The 15,136-nt window shown below is 33.3% G+C and overlaps 3 protein-coding genes across 8 annotated transcripts; all 3 read right to left on the reverse strand.

The window, feature by feature from the left end:
* Positions 1 to 153: 153 nt before the first annotated feature.
* On the reverse strand, positions 154 to 4,729 carry LOC105328040 (uncharacterized). Of its 2 annotated transcripts, XM_034447984.2 has the most exons (7): positions 4,568 to 4,711; positions 4,291 to 4,306; positions 3,378 to 3,487; positions 2,973 to 3,171; positions 2,800 to 2,871; positions 2,624 to 2,716; positions 154 to 1,653 (listed from the first exon to the last, which is right to left on the reverse strand). In XM_034447984.2, exons 3-7 carry the CDS (start codon positions 3,470 to 3,472, stop codon positions 1,156 to 1,158), a joined length of 957 nt encoding a protein of 318 aa, XP_034303875.2. In that variant the 5' UTR covers positions 3,473 to 3,487; positions 4,291 to 4,306; positions 4,568 to 4,711; the 3' UTR covers positions 154 to 1,155. The 2 variants fall into 2 exon arrangements, with proteins under 2 accessions (XP_034303875.2, XP_034303874.2); XM_034447983.2 differs by lacking the exon at positions 4,291 to 4,306 and having other exon boundaries at positions 4,568 to 4,729.
* A 766-nt stretch (positions 4,730 to 5,495) lies between these two features.
* LOC105328039 (uncharacterized) lies at positions 5,496 to 10,416 on the reverse strand. 5 transcript variants are annotated; one of them, XM_034447985.2, is made up of 7 exons: positions 10,087 to 10,415; positions 9,633 to 9,690; positions 9,421 to 9,514; positions 8,511 to 8,732; positions 8,181 to 8,264; positions 7,990 to 8,085; positions 5,497 to 7,780 (listed from the first exon to the last, which is right to left on the reverse strand). In XM_034447985.2, exons 4-7 carry the CDS (start codon positions 8,694 to 8,696, stop codon positions 7,028 to 7,030), a joined length of 1,119 nt encoding a protein of 372 aa, XP_034303876.2. In that variant the 5' UTR covers positions 8,697 to 8,732; positions 9,421 to 9,514; positions 9,633 to 9,690; positions 10,087 to 10,415; the 3' UTR covers positions 5,497 to 7,027. The 5 variants fall into 5 exon arrangements, with proteins under 5 accessions (XP_034303879.2, XP_019922703.3, XP_034303876.2 ...); XM_011428766.4 differs by lacking the exon at positions 10,087 to 10,415 and adding an exon at positions 9,798 to 10,044; XM_034447988.2 differs by lacking the exon at positions 9,421 to 9,514 and having other exon boundaries at positions 5,496 to 7,780; positions 10,087 to 10,416.
* A 2,192-nt stretch (positions 10,417 to 12,608) lies between these two features.
* On the reverse strand, positions 12,609 to 15,103 carry LOC105328038 (uncharacterized). The gene is made up of 5 exons (XM_011428763.4): positions 14,916 to 15,103; positions 14,556 to 14,749; positions 13,985 to 14,119; positions 13,162 to 13,420; positions 12,609 to 12,749 (listed from the first exon to the last, which is right to left on the reverse strand). Exons 2-5 carry the CDS (start codon positions 14,700 to 14,702, stop codon positions 12,745 to 12,747), a joined length of 546 nt encoding a protein of 181 aa, XP_011427065.3. The 5' UTR covers positions 14,703 to 14,749; positions 14,916 to 15,103; the 3' UTR covers positions 12,609 to 12,744.
* Positions 15,104 to 15,136: the final 33 nt, after the last annotated feature.

Raw genomic sequence — 15,136 nt, forward strand, 5'->3', positions numbered from 1 at the left:
GTAGTTAAACTAAGCTGGTATCACTCTTTTTCAGAGTTGACTTATAACTGTATCAAAACAATTTAAGTGTTCAGTTTCAAATTTATACTAGATTTACCCGCTCATGGCTATGGTTAGAATTTAACTAATTTCTTACAAATAAAAACAGAAACATTAAATTATAGCAAGCACATAGTTACGACTTTATTTGTTCAACTCTTTCACATAAAACAATCACTCTAAAACAAAATACAATACTATTGGACTATTGCTGCCTTATCATTCCATAATCATTTACATGCAGAGTTTTTGAAATATTTGACAAAAGCAAGTCTGGAGTGCAAATCGTCACTATTAAAACCTTTCTCACTTTTAAAAACTTTGGCTATTTGCTAAATCATGAACATGCATTCATACATTCTTTTATCTAACCAAAATTGTTAAAAGTAGCACCAAAAACCTCGCATCTTGGCAAAGACCCTTAGCTTTCCGCTGCGCTAATCGTAAACATTTGCCTTTACTTTGTAAAAGCTATCAAGAAATTTCAATTATACTCTAGAAATATTTAAAAGAAGCATAAAACATTCACAAATGAACCGTACACTGATAAAAGATTTTTAAGCAGCATACATTTAAATAAATAGACTTTCATAAAATGTTTCAATAAATATTTCATAAATAAGACATACACCACAAAAGAAATCACATCGGTATGTATATCAGTTGGATATCACAAAAGTGTGTAATTACATGTATCATAATATGAAACATGTATTTTTTTACTTCTCTAAAATAATCAACTGATAGGCTAAATCATGTAAACCAAAGTACATCAGATTGAGTGGATTCTGTGTCCCTGTATATAACAAAACAATCTGCCTGAAACATCACTAGGACAGATTCATTCTTAGATATACATGTAGCTTGTTGTTTTTTCAGAGACAATATTGTTGTAAGTTTGACTCATTCAGTATACAAATGTCATACCTACATGTAGTATGTATTTTATCATAAGATCCAATACAATTGTAGTCAAAATTTCATTTGAGATCATCAAAATTTGAAAATATTCGAATTTTAAAAGAATCATGCAATTTTTTTTTTGGCCTAAATGTAACTCCACATCTCTTAAATCTGCTACAAATCAATGTATCACTGCTGATCACGAGATTGTTGTCATTTCTTCTCTCTAGACGTAGATTCAGGTTTTGATGCTAGACTTTTCTCTGCATTTTTTTCTTTTGTTGGCTCTGCGCCTCTACTACATGTATTAATATAAGTCACCTGAACAGCTTTCCCAGGTGAAGATGTCTGCCCTGTATGTAAATTCACACCATCTTTAGATTCTTTTGGCTTTACACCTTCCACTGGTGTCTTTTCCTGCTTTTCACACTGCACCACGCCTTTCACAAGAAGAGGACCTTTTTCATGTAAATAAGCCACAGGCCATACCGTGTATGTAACCATTGGTCCATTCACTGTGCATTTCCTGTGTACTGCATTATCAAAAGGTGTGCCTGGTTTTACATTGAAGTCGAAATACAGTGGTGGTGTTTGGATACAGGCCCTCCAGAAGAACGACAGGCACTTGCTTATGTATTTCTTCACACTGTCATCATCACAGGTCACTAAGGAATTCTGCATTTGATGTGGTGTCAAATTCTGGAAAAATTCCTAAATGAAAAAAAAAATAAAATTGAAAATATAGTAATTGCCATATTGAAAAACATTGTAAATTGATGTACTGATAATATTATAAAATTTCTGTAAAAAAAAAATACATTGTTTGAATTATCGTTTTAAATTTTATTAACTATTTAATTATCACATTTATTGATTTCTACATAATTTTGTTAAAAGAGAATCTATAATGATTGTAATGAAGGATGTGAAATTTTTGTTTTGAAAAACTCTACAGAAATTCTAAAAATTATTTGTTTGTTATACAGCCTTTCCAGTTTATAGGCAATAGTGCAATTACTTATAAACAAATACATGCTCATGTATTTTGAAATGATTAGATCTACAAACCATAAACTGTTTGAAAATATTCCCTATACTGGTTATACCAATACTGTAGACTCCTAATTAAACATGAGGAATTAGTTTCCGCATAAAATTGCGAGAAGCAATGCTTGCAGAGTTTAAAATTTTGCCTTTATTTTTCAGAAAGTTTTGAATATTAGGACATAATAACAAAAATTGGTGATCGCGGTTTTATATTCTCGTGATTTGATACATAACGGCGGAATCGCAGAATTAAGTACACGCATAAAATAAGGAATTAACAGTATTAAACTAGTACAGTGTATTACATTTCATAATTATGTGAATCTCCATCAATGACTGAACTGTCAATACATGTACAGTGCATCTTAAAAAGGAAAGTGTAATGAAGAGATAGTTCATTTTCAGTTACAATAACATTACTTATTTTTTTCTTTCATTAAGTACTATTCAGCCTTTGATCACTAATGTCTTGCATTAATACACAAACACAGTTTTAACTGAACTGAAAGCAGAGAGAAAAAACTGAACATGCATACATGTATGTACATGTTTAATGGCAGACTAACTGACCAAAACTCTACTTATAAAATCAAGTTGATTTTGTTGTAAGTTTCAATTGTGATTTATTTCTCACCTTTTCAAGATCGCCTTCTGTTTTATGAAGAAGTGAAGTCCTTAAATCTTTCACATGTTTGATAACACCTTTAGGTAGTGACTGTCGATCATCCTGAAAAAATTAATACTGTCAACATATGCACATGAAGTATTTTAAGGTAGATCCATTATAAAGGAAAGAAAAAAATATCTCACTGGTAAGTGAAAGACTCCCAGTATCTCTTTAAACTGCTTCTTTTCAAAGTCTTCACAGAACTTGTGGCAAATCTAAAAATAAGAAAAAAAAAAAAAAGTAATTCAGGTGAAAATCAAAATATTGCCTGATTGATTCATGGAATATGCTACAAATCATTTTAACTGAAACTTACCTCTGCTGTTTTCAGCAACTTGTCTTGCATGTTTTTAACATCATCAGATTTTCTTTTTAAATACACAAGAACATCTGTATACTCATTGTCATATATCTCAGAGAAATCTTCGCCAAGGTTGATGGGACGATTAATGTCACTCAGATCTGTTACATTAGGGTTATTCTCTGTCATTTGAACCCCAGCAAGTTGACTTAATCTAAAATGTATTAATAAAGTGACTTACATATAATCTAAATGTATTAATAAATTGACTTAATCTAAAATGTACATGTATTAAAAAAGTGAATCCTTTGATAATAGATTACACCAAATGAAAACATGTACTATTTAAAAAGTGACTTATATGAATTAATTATAAAACAAAATCTACCACTGTGAGTCTGTGACAGAATTCATCCTTACCTTGATAACAAACTCTGTTTTTCATTTTTTAACTTTTCATTTTCAGTTTTATATTTTCCCAATTTTTCTTCCAAAGTTGGAGATTTTTCTTCCATTTCCCTGCAGGTTCCCTGAAAAATATTGAATATGAACATGTAAGATTTTTAACTCTATGTAAATTTCATATGAATTTCATACAAAAAGATACTTAAAATGGTACAATGTTAGACAAATATACTAGTACATATGTACCATATGAAGCTTGAATTTTCAACAACTATCTTTTTAAATACTGTTTTAAAACATGCTATAAGTTGGCAGTTTTAGTAGTTTATTATACTAAGGAAAAAAGGCAGTATTTTCAAAGTTAATCTGGTCTGCCAAAGGCATTTCGTCTTAATTATGAGGAAATATTATTTTTATTCAGTTATTAGTGAATGAATGATCATGTCGTGGAAAATCCTAAAAAAAAAAAAAGGTTTATTTAGTTCATACATACATATAATGAATTAATTTTAAAAACAGTCCAATTTACAAAATTAACATGAGGTTTCAAAAAAAAAAAATGGTTATATCAAAGGAACTGTTACCGCTCATTCAAACTTAGAGGCTTACAAGTACATGCTTTTATGTCAATTAATATGATGATTTAAGCAAAGTTTTATAGTGCAAAAAAATTAATATTACTGTATGAAACTTATACCAATAATCCTTTGGGAAGATTGATGCAAGCTTCAAATATGTAGTATTTTTAGATAAATATACCAACAATTATCAATGGCAGTTCATAATTTCATGCTAGGTGTAAGAGGCTAGCTGTTTTGTATTTTGATTTTTTAAAGCTGTAAAATTGTTTAAAATGCAAGGAATGAATTTCTTGAATAGCATCTGCGAGTGATGAGAGCGTAAAAAGGCATTTCAATCCATTATTTACCAGTATAAGTCTCAAACTGAAAGTGCATTTTACAGAGTAGGTAAAACTGAATTTAGCTTTGGAAATATTGTTTGTGTGAAGCATTGTGTGCTTGGACTTCTATATAAAAGGACTTATAAACATGTAAATTGCAAAATATATTTTGCACACGGTTGTTGGTTTTTTGTTTTGTTTTGTTTTGTTTTTTTCCAATATGAATAGTTACATTAGTAATACTAATGTTAATAACGTTAACGGTTATTTACACATTGATATAAAATATTCATGCTTTACTCACTGTATCGTTACCAGTTCTTGACTTGGACATCTTTGCAAATTTTACTGTAAGCGACCTGTATAAGTTGTAGGCCTTCCGCAATCAGCGTCTAAAATAAACTGGTATTTGTTTTTTTATTTATTTACTTCTCAGTTCTCTGTTTTGTCGAGTTTAGTGTATATCGAGCCCGATATTAAATTGGCAATGCACGGAGAATGAACAGGTACATGTTTTAATGTTGTACAATTATTTTAGAAGAAAACATTTTAACTTGAGGGTCTAAATAGCAATGTATCTGTTAGTTTTAGACCCTGTTTATTGATTTGTCCAAACCTACAGCGACCTAGAAAAAATCAGGGATTGCACGAAATAATCATGACGATGTCAGACTCAAAGTCTCACACTCTCAGGAGACGGTTTTGGCTGTTTCTTTTAGCTAACGTACTTACGTACATTGACAGTAATTAAGTGAATTTTACTTACTTTTCATAATCAATTTATCAATTAGCTAAAAGAAAGATGTTATTATAAACAATAAAATGCTTTCTTTAATTTGATGATTCATTCGGGTTATAAAGGTAGCGATCAATGCATAAAAAATTTACATAACCCGCTATAACGCAGGTTATACATGTATTTTGTCTGCGATGTCGCTACATTCATATCCCGAATGAATCAACAAAGAAAGCATTTTATTGTTTAAGTATATTCATAAGGGACAATATAATGTCAGGCTGTTAGATCTAAAGTATTTTAGATTATATAACTATAAGAAACTGCCCACTTGTCTTTCTAGATTAATTTTTCTTTGTACGAAACCCCTATGTTCACAATAGAGTTGGTGATCTTTTACAAAATATTCAATTATTAATAAATTACTAGTATCTCAAATCATATTTTTTTTTTTAGTTTATATAATGAAAACAAAATTACTGCGGTACATGTAAACATAAATATAGTTGATTATAATATTATTCTCCGCCTTTAGTTTTCCCCTTATGATATAATGATGGTAAAACTATCACAAAAGAATAATTATGCTTGTATAACGGACCTTCTTTATCGCTGATCACAAATGAACATTTAAGCATGAAATGTGTAGCTCTATAACAGTATTCAAATGAATATGTGATAATTAAAGGAATTTCATAACCAGCACTCAGCAATACTCACGTGATTTCAACTGGTCAAAAAGATGCAAATTTTATTTATAAATTAAAAAGATAACTTACAAAACTTTGTTATTATTTCTTAAATTGTCAATTAATTCTGCAATATGATTTTTTTTTATTTTGCATTTTGATAAACTGTCTCTTTTTATTTAAAAGCCGTGAATATTGAATCAGATAAACAAAGGTGACACGTGCACCTGCCGTATACTAAAAAAAACTATTTGTAATGTGTTAATATGTCAACATTTATATTTTATATAATCAACCAAAATAAGAAAATGGGTAAATAAGGCGTGCAAATTGCCTATTTAGAATAGATAAGACGCTATAAAATCAAAATATCAACAAATCTCATATTTTTTTTTTCTTAATTATTGAAAACAATGTATATAAATCAAATCATCGATTTATAACCTTAAATATGTAAAATATTTGGAATATGTTGATTTTAACTGGCGTGTGCGTATCAAAACGCAGAAGGATAAAACTTACGCTCAACTATGACCCCAGGTCACCTGCTTATTCACAACTACCACATTTTCATTTTTAGAACTTTGACAATTAAAGCCTTTTCTTTTATAGAGTTGGTCTATAGTTTATATACGATTTAAAGGAAATTAAACCGATTTCAATCAAAGAAAACGTGGAGAGATGACCCACTTTACTTTGAAAAATGTTGTATTGTATACCAACAATTGAACGTTTTAGAAAAATGATACAAGTCCATACATTCGTAGTTGAAGTCGTATATGGCTTGTTGTGACTGAAATGGCTCAGCTGTTAGAGCAACAGACATAAGGTAACATAATAGAGCTCGGGTTTTATGGTTGTGGGTTTGATACCACCAAAACTTTAGAATTTAATTTTTTCTTCTCGTTTGTTATATATTATAATAAAAGATATTCAAAACTAAATATAGTTATAAATTGTGCTTCCCAATCTGTAAACTTGTATTATAACATTATCAAGTATATTAAGTTGGGAGAAAATTAGAATTTAAATTTGTATTTTACGACTAAACTAAATGGGCATTTGCGCTATCTTATTCCCCCATCTTCTTTAATATCCAATTCGAGTTGCGTATAAAAAACCAATATATAGTTAAGAGTTTTCGTTCATCAAATTCGTTTAATCTTAAAGTTTGTAGCTTTTGACGACTTCCGGTACATTTGTTCGAAATTGTTCCAGTATGTCACAATGTACAATGTTCAATCACGTTAATAATAATGTATGTGTTCAATATGCAGTTTACATCAATGATGTTATTGAACCATAAACACTCTACAGATAAAGTATCTAAAGAACATAATTAACCAAAGTTGAATGAGCCGATTTCTTTTGGTTGCTGCCTAGTATCCGGGGTCTTGGTTTCTTTCAATGTTGATTTTCTATCCTCTAGTTCCTCGGCAGAAACGTCTAAGACAGCAGAAGGTGTCCTTTGTAACATCGGTTCTTGGCTAGATAGACTTCTATCAAGCAAGTTTGCCAGTTCTTTCTTTTCTTGTCTGCTTTCAGGTTTAGCTTCAAAAGTCTTTGTTTCTCTTAACTCGGACTTTTTACTTTCCAAGTCTTCTGCTGTTAAACTGAATTGCCGTCCGTATGTTGAGTTTGAGCTTGAAGCGTTGTTAGATATTGTTACTGTGGGTTCGGTCCCGGAACCGTTGGAACCAATCTGAATTCTAGCCACGTGTTTTCTTTCAACATCATTCTCTGATGACAAAGATGGAGCAGCAGAAGTGTTATTATTAAGCTCTTGCTTAGGTAACGACATTTTATCTACTGTGACTGCATTTTCGTCTTGAGCACTTTTCTTTTCATTGCAACTTTCAACGACAGCTTTGCTCAACAAAGCCCCGTTACGTTCTATATATATTGCAGGCCAGACGACATAATCGACCAAATCTCCGGGAGTCTGATACCCTCTGTGACAATCATCGTCAAACAATGTGAAATCTGTACTAAGATGGAGGGGAGGTGTCTGGATGCAGGCATACCAACAACATTCGAGACATCGGTCCTGGTAATTTCTGAAGGCCGTATTAACCACCTTTGAAGAATATTTCTGCAAATCACAATACATGTGGAACATGAGATAACATATCTATACAACAACGGTTATGTGTTTCAATTGATGTCAACGTTTTAAAATCCCAATGCACTGTTTAATGCAGAGCGACTATTGTGAGGATTCTATAGAATATTTAGGTTATTTTTTCCGATGGAGGGATTAATGATCTTAACCTTCATGTATAATATGTGTGATATACTTACACGCTTTAGGAATGACACTAATTCTGGGGCCACGCTTTTGATAAAATCACTGAGTTTTCTTCTTGTGTCTTGTGCCAGCATCGTGGCTTGGTCTACCTGTAATTAACCAGATTATTCATGTTACGAAGTTCTAATAATATGAGAGAGAGAGAGAGAGAGAGAGAGAGAGAGAGAGAGAGAGAGAGTTAAACCTGATTTCCAGAGTCGAATGTTAAGGCAGCCATGATGCTTTTCCTCTGTGCTTCTGCTTCTCGACTGCAATACTTGTGGCAATCCTTTACACGGAAACAAACAATAGAGATCGAAACATTAACGAAATTGAATATGTTATTTCAAATATTACATTATTATTCACCAGGATTTACAAATTCGAATAAAAGTATGTCTCGTTTGTTTGCTTTTTTTTTTACAAAATAGAAAAGTATGGAATATAACACAATTAATGAACTCATTAAGAGTTATAGAGGACAATTCTATACAGGTACAGATACAGATAGTACATGATGTCATATACACTGTACCATCAAAATGTCCAGCAGCTGTTTTGTGACGACTCGGTCGCTCCGATCGTCTGCCGTCTTGGCCTGAGAGACCAGCCATTCAAAGGCTTCCGTCCACTGGTTGTCGTACAATTCGTTGAACATCTCCGACACTTTTTGAGGTCTGATTGGATCACTTAGATCCGAGATAGCACAACGCCCCTCCATTAAAATTTTCACCTCTTTTCCTTGTCACTATTTAATCTGGAATTGAATATACATGTACTGTTAATAGCAAATGTAAGTTCACAGACGATTTCTTTCTTCTCGCTATGTTATACAAGATACAAATGAGTCTACAATTTATTTATACAATTGATGAAACTCTACCTGCTATCAAGGGGATCGATAAACTGATGTATGCAAGTCCCTGATAATAATACTAATTTTTTACCTAACCATCAAAAGCAAGTTGATATGATGTATAAATGGTTAGACACGTGAATAAACATGCGTCTTGATTTTTTACATGATAGCTTGAAGGGTTGTACACGATACATGTAAGTGGAACGGCAAATTAGAATGATACATGCAGTGTATGAATGTAATAATATCTGAGCAGAAAACTCAGCGACAAGATCAAACATTACGTTATAGTTAAATACAATGGCATTGATATGGAAGAGCTATTGAAAATAATAATTCTGCAATTTTTCTACGTAACTTGATAGGGATTTAATTCATTTGGCACAGTTGGGATTTTTCTTTTGCATAACATTCAAAAGAAGACGACCTTCCATATGACCGAGAAAAAAACATTTGCAGGCTTAATTTCTAAAAGGATATATGCATAAAATTCCAATTAGTGAAACTGTCATATTGAATTGCTAGATGATCAGCACCAATGAGACAGAGTCATAGACAATACATGTACTTCAATATTAATCTTTACCTTTATCATATGTCGTCTGCTCACGTCTTATCATTGTCTGTCGTCTGTCCTCGTATAGTCCTCGGTGTATATATAACTCTGTCCTAGGTCGTCTCTAAAAAGACCATAACATCAACTAAAGGACATTTTATACACAACGTCTATTTGCACTCACAAATGTAAATCCAGCAGGTTGTAAATCGTAATAAATTCAAAACCTTTTCTGTTCTCACCTGACAGGTATACTGATTTTTACACCTCTAACTGGCGTCCACGTTGAAGATCGCTGACCTATTGATAAAGATGTGTTTTACTTATAACTAGCATTGACAGTTGAAAATATCGCTTCAAGCCTGTAGATACATATCTAACATCTTAAGCAGAAATTCAGTTTTTACCTGGGCTATCTCCTATTGTATTAATTGTCGGACCGTCACGTGAAGTAATTAGCACTACATTGTTTCCGTGGTGAAAATAGCTTGACGATCGACTAAAGCATTCCTGGCACATATTAATATCTTATTATAAATTATGTGATGCGTCTTCATTAAATCTTACGACTTTTCCCTATCTTTCATATCTATAATATATTCACACACAGTCCCTTTGCATAATCTATCTATTACGGTGTTTTGCACGCAACTGTCTTGCCCATTGCACAAGAAGAGAAGAATACAATGTACTTGCCTTGAAAACTTCAGTTGTCTTTTTGTCTCTGGCAAAAGGTGATCGGTTAGTACTCTCGTCTTGACCGCGCCCAATTATCGTAAATTAACTTCCCTCCTAGAGACTCTCTTTGATTTGACTTGCGTTTTACAATCTAACCAGGAATTTCTGGGTATTATTACTTCCTGTCAGAACGAAATATTTTAAAATACTTCGACGACGTCAGGATTTTTTTCTGTTCACCCTTTAAGTTCCAACATATCATGTAAAATGTCACAATTCCAAAAAAAAGATATATTATCAGCAGTGTGCATACTTTAATCTGCACCACCTCCGCATAACGGGGTAGTGATAGTGTTTTACAAAGATAACATTTGACTTGAATAATCTGACGGTTAGAGCGCAAACATTTAGGTCATTCATGCATTGAATGGATAAACAGACACCATGAGATTAAAATATTTGAACCTTTATTTTTATAAAAAGAAACAATATATATGTAGTACCTGTTATTTTACATGCGTCGTTTTACATGTAGCATGTCACATTATAATCATGTATATTGACAAACACATTTGCAAAACTACATACACATGCAAATACATTGTAATAATACAATGATAATAATATAACACATTTATAAATAACGATATATGATCAATTTTGGCACAAATATGAAATATGGTTGTCATGACAGATTCTCTATGAGATAGTTATGTTATATATGTTATAGTTTCACACGAGTTTTAATTGCTATATGGTTGAACAACGCCTCTCTTCAACAACGGACCGCCCTCATGTAGAAGCAATGACGGCCACACATTGAACGAGACTGTTTTTCCCTGAACAGTGTAAAGTCTTAAATGCTCGGACACCCTCTGTCCCTCGCGGGCCCACAACAAACACAGGGGCGGATCCTGGATGTTGAAGAGCCAGCATAACTCTATGCACTTATTAGCATATTTTATCAAACTGTCCGAGTGCAAGTCTCGGTCAATCATAATGGCCAGATGTTTTCTTGTGAATATCTGTAAAAAAGAGATATCGACAAAAATCAAGAGAAAAAGTATTATTTAAAACGTGAAGATGTACAATCATGAATAAAATAACGTATTATTTACTTGTAACAAAACCAAACGTAAAAACACAAAAACATTTGCATGAAGTATTTTCATAAATGGAGTCAAACATTATGTCAAGTTTGCAATAAGGAAATGTGCCTTCAGATATTTTCACTGCGGTGACATTTTGATTCCATTAATTCTCACCATTTGTATTGAAGGGACGCTCAACACACCATGATCTTTTCTAAAAGCCTTCAACCCCTTCGAGGCTTCCTTCTGCAATGCTTTCGACACATGAAGCTTAAAACAGACAAATAGACAACGTAAAGTTATGTAACTTAGAGTGACACACCTTTAAACATCTGATTAGATGGCTTCTTTTATCACACGATTTCAATACAACTCATGATGACAAAAATCTTATTGTTTAGTTTATTCACCTGTATATCATGTTTTAATATTGAATTTTTCCCTCTGAATTTTATTCAAGGGTTGTCAAGGAACAGACAGGCCCGCGTCAAAGATTTTAAGATTTATACCTTTTGGATATTTAATCAAAATGATTTAGATACACACCCACTCTGGTACTGACTTCATTGGGAATATTGTCTTCTCCCACAAATCTTGGAACTGGTCCATTGACAGTTTTTTACAGTACTGAAAAGTCGCCTGTAAAAGAAGCAATTCTCTAATTACAGCACTTGAAAGTCGCCTGTAAATAAAAAAAAGTCTTTATAACTGTACTGGAAGTCGCCTGTAAAAGAAATATCTTTAGTTATAGTACTAGAAAGACGCCTGAAAAGGGAGCAAGTATCTAAACTACAGTACTGAAAAGTCGCCTGTTAGAAAAGTAAGTTACCTGTAAACGGATCAACTTTCTAATTACAATGTACAAGACTCGAAAGTCGCCCATGAATGGAGAAAGTCTCCAAGATTTCAACTCATCACATCAGTCAAATTAATACATCAGCTGAGAGTTTATTTTTGAACTAAAATGTCTCGAAACATTTTGGAACATTCGGTTTAATGCAAAATGATTGGCGTGCATAGAAAATATACAAACATACAGAGTACTTTTTTTATGAAATATAAAAACCCAGTAAAACTTCGCATCTGTAATTTTGTGTTATTATTAGTCTGGAAACAAATACTTTTATACCCAGATGCCAAGTAATGTCTCCCTTTACCTCGATTAAGAAAGGATTGAATGCATTTTCATTCAACTAATATGTAGAGACGCGTGTAAATGCATGTGCGTGTTTCTAAGCTACAATGATAAAATTCACTTTGCTTGTCACATAATTGTTTTTGTTTATTTATCAGTTTTATTGATTTGTACCCTAGTTTGTAAATAGAGTAAATAATGTCTTTGTCGGTGGTTGGCGATTGACCCAGGCTTCCAAAGATTTTGACTATACCTCCAAGATGTCGGCGAGGAGTTTGATATTTCCGTCCTCGTGCTCCTCTTTGACTTTATTCAGGTCGTCTAGGGCCTTGGTCCACTCGTTGTCGTAGAGCTCGGAGAACCGGTCAGCCAGGTTTGTGGGTCTGTTTGTGTCGCTAAGGTCAACTGTCATTGGGTGGTTCTCCGTCAGCTTTTCTCCTGCCACTTTACTCAATCTATGTTAAGTGTACGTAATATTTTATTGAGTTATAGAACCTAATGACTGATCATTCATATTTGGAATTTAACATGTAATCCATATGTGAATAACAATATACATATGGCAGTATCAAGAAAGTATATGCATACGCGTCAAATGTATTCAAAAGTTTTAATTACTTTACTTACTAATTTATTTATTTTATCGTAAAACATGTTTGCTTTTCTTATCTAATGTGACAGATACAGGAATAAATACAGGTATAATTGAAGAAGGTCATGCATATGTAGCACAAGGTATCTTTGTTACAATGTACAAAATGTACGTGTGACAAGGGAAAGTTAAGGATTAAGGAGGGGTTGAAAGTTGTAGCTGTCTGCATGAAAATTTTAATCCGAATTTTCTTGTAGAAATTCACGGCATGCTACCTGGTCTTGAGCTCATCATCTCCTTCTGCTGCTGCTCTATGAGTTTGGACTGGTCCGTCTGGCGGGCAGTCTCCGGCTGTTCCAGCTCTTCCTTCTCGTCCTCGTCCACAAACCTCTCGGGTATCCCCTCCAGAAGGTCATCTACCTCTGTTTTTTCAGCGATCACGAACATCTTGGAAGCTCTGGACAGACTGTTAAGATCTCTTGGAACATCCCGCAAATCGTGAATTCCAGCGAACCTCTTACTTTCGACGGTTCTCTAAAAGTATAGACATAAACCAAACGGAAACTTATAAATATGGAATTATTGTTCACAGTTAGGGTTCCAATACAATATCTACTTTAAGGTGGAATGGGACACTTCCATGTTGTGACCTGTTTTTCGAAATAAGCAACAAAATAAAGTGTAATCATATAAGGTTTTTTTTCCATTATTGTTACCTAACAGCGTAGTGCAGTTGGAAAGAGGGTTCCCTCTTGGGCTTTTACAATTTTTACCTCTCCAAATATTTTTAAAAGCTAATTTTTGGTTTTAAAATTTGATTCAAATTCTGAACCGGTGAAAGTATTTCAGTTATAATGCACTTTTATCCATATTAATATCGAGAGATGTCCTATATCACCTCAAGACATGTGCAATGCTTTTAAGCATTAAGCCATGGGATTACCCATGTTGCTTTAAAATTCACCATTGTTTGTGTATATTAACGTGTACAAACGTAAACTACAAAAGTTGACCTGTTATTCTCAACTACCGATCTTGATTATTTAGGGATTACTTTAGAATTGGAAAGCCTATTCTTTAGATCGTAACTGGACTTACGGGAGTCTGTCTGTAGCCCTTGCCCAGGGCCCTCATCAGAGTGGTGTAGTCGATCTGGGCGTCCACTAATACCCGGTCCAGCTTGTCCCAGTCCTTGCTTTCTGCCGCGTCCAGAGCAGCTCTCAGCGACTCCACCTACAGAAACATTGAGATGTTTATAGCTCGTCGTAATCACAATTAACCAATGTCAATTTTCTTTGAACTTGGATCAGTCAAATTTGGCCATGTATTTATACTGTGAAATAAATACCTCACATCAGATTCATTATTATATTATTCAAAACATGTAAATTACATAATTCAAAACATCTTTTTATATATTCACATCTTTATGTCTGTTGTACATGTAATTTCAATAAGCCTTTGGCGATTTAAACCATCATATATTTGCATGTTTAAAAGTACAGCAATCTCTATTCAGGTAATCCAATGACATTTGTCACCGGAGACCTAAAGGTTTGTTTACTTCCAGCAACAAGACCAATCTCGGTTGGAACCTTCAATCTAAATAATTATGAGAGAGAGAGAGAGAGAGAGAGAGAGAGAGAGAGAGAGAGAGAGACTGACTTACATTATCAGCTCCAGCTCCAATTACTCCTTTCAGGAGATAATTTAGCTCCGTTCTGGCATTTTGAATCTTTTCCCTGCTCAACAGGTGATACTTCTTGTGAGCCACAATCCCCACAACCTCTTGTAGGGCCCGTTCGGGTTTGGCCATCTTTTACATCATTTTATTTTTTATCCTATCTTTACAACTTTTGTCGTCTGTATGAACGTTAAATGAAGGATAAGATAATCATTATGTACAGAATATGTACATATACATATTTGCTATTGCTTTCCGTATTTTGTAAATCATTAATTTGTTTATGTACAGAACTTGTGTATTGTTTGCTAACAAATAGTAGAGCGTCAAGAGGTCAAATCTTACCTTATTCGTCTTAAATCCCGACCTGACCTGCAATGGTCTTATATTCCTGTCTGTACAAAGCAGACAGGTATTAAGTTACCTGTCGACGGAATCTTTCCAGGTATGGTAACATTGTTTCTGATCATTGATTTAATTGATATATGCCGTGGCTTGATTAGGAATTCTTGTCTGTGATTCCACGCTGTGCATTTAAATGGACCTGATTGCCTTGATCCATTGGA

The sequence above is a fragment of the Magallana gigas genome, chromosome 2 (genome assembly GCF_963853765.1).
Source record: "Magallana gigas chromosome 2, xbMagGiga1.1, whole genome shotgun sequence".
In the NCBI taxonomy this organism is placed as follows: domain Eukaryota; kingdom Metazoa; phylum Mollusca; class Bivalvia; order Ostreida; family Ostreidae; genus Magallana; species Magallana gigas.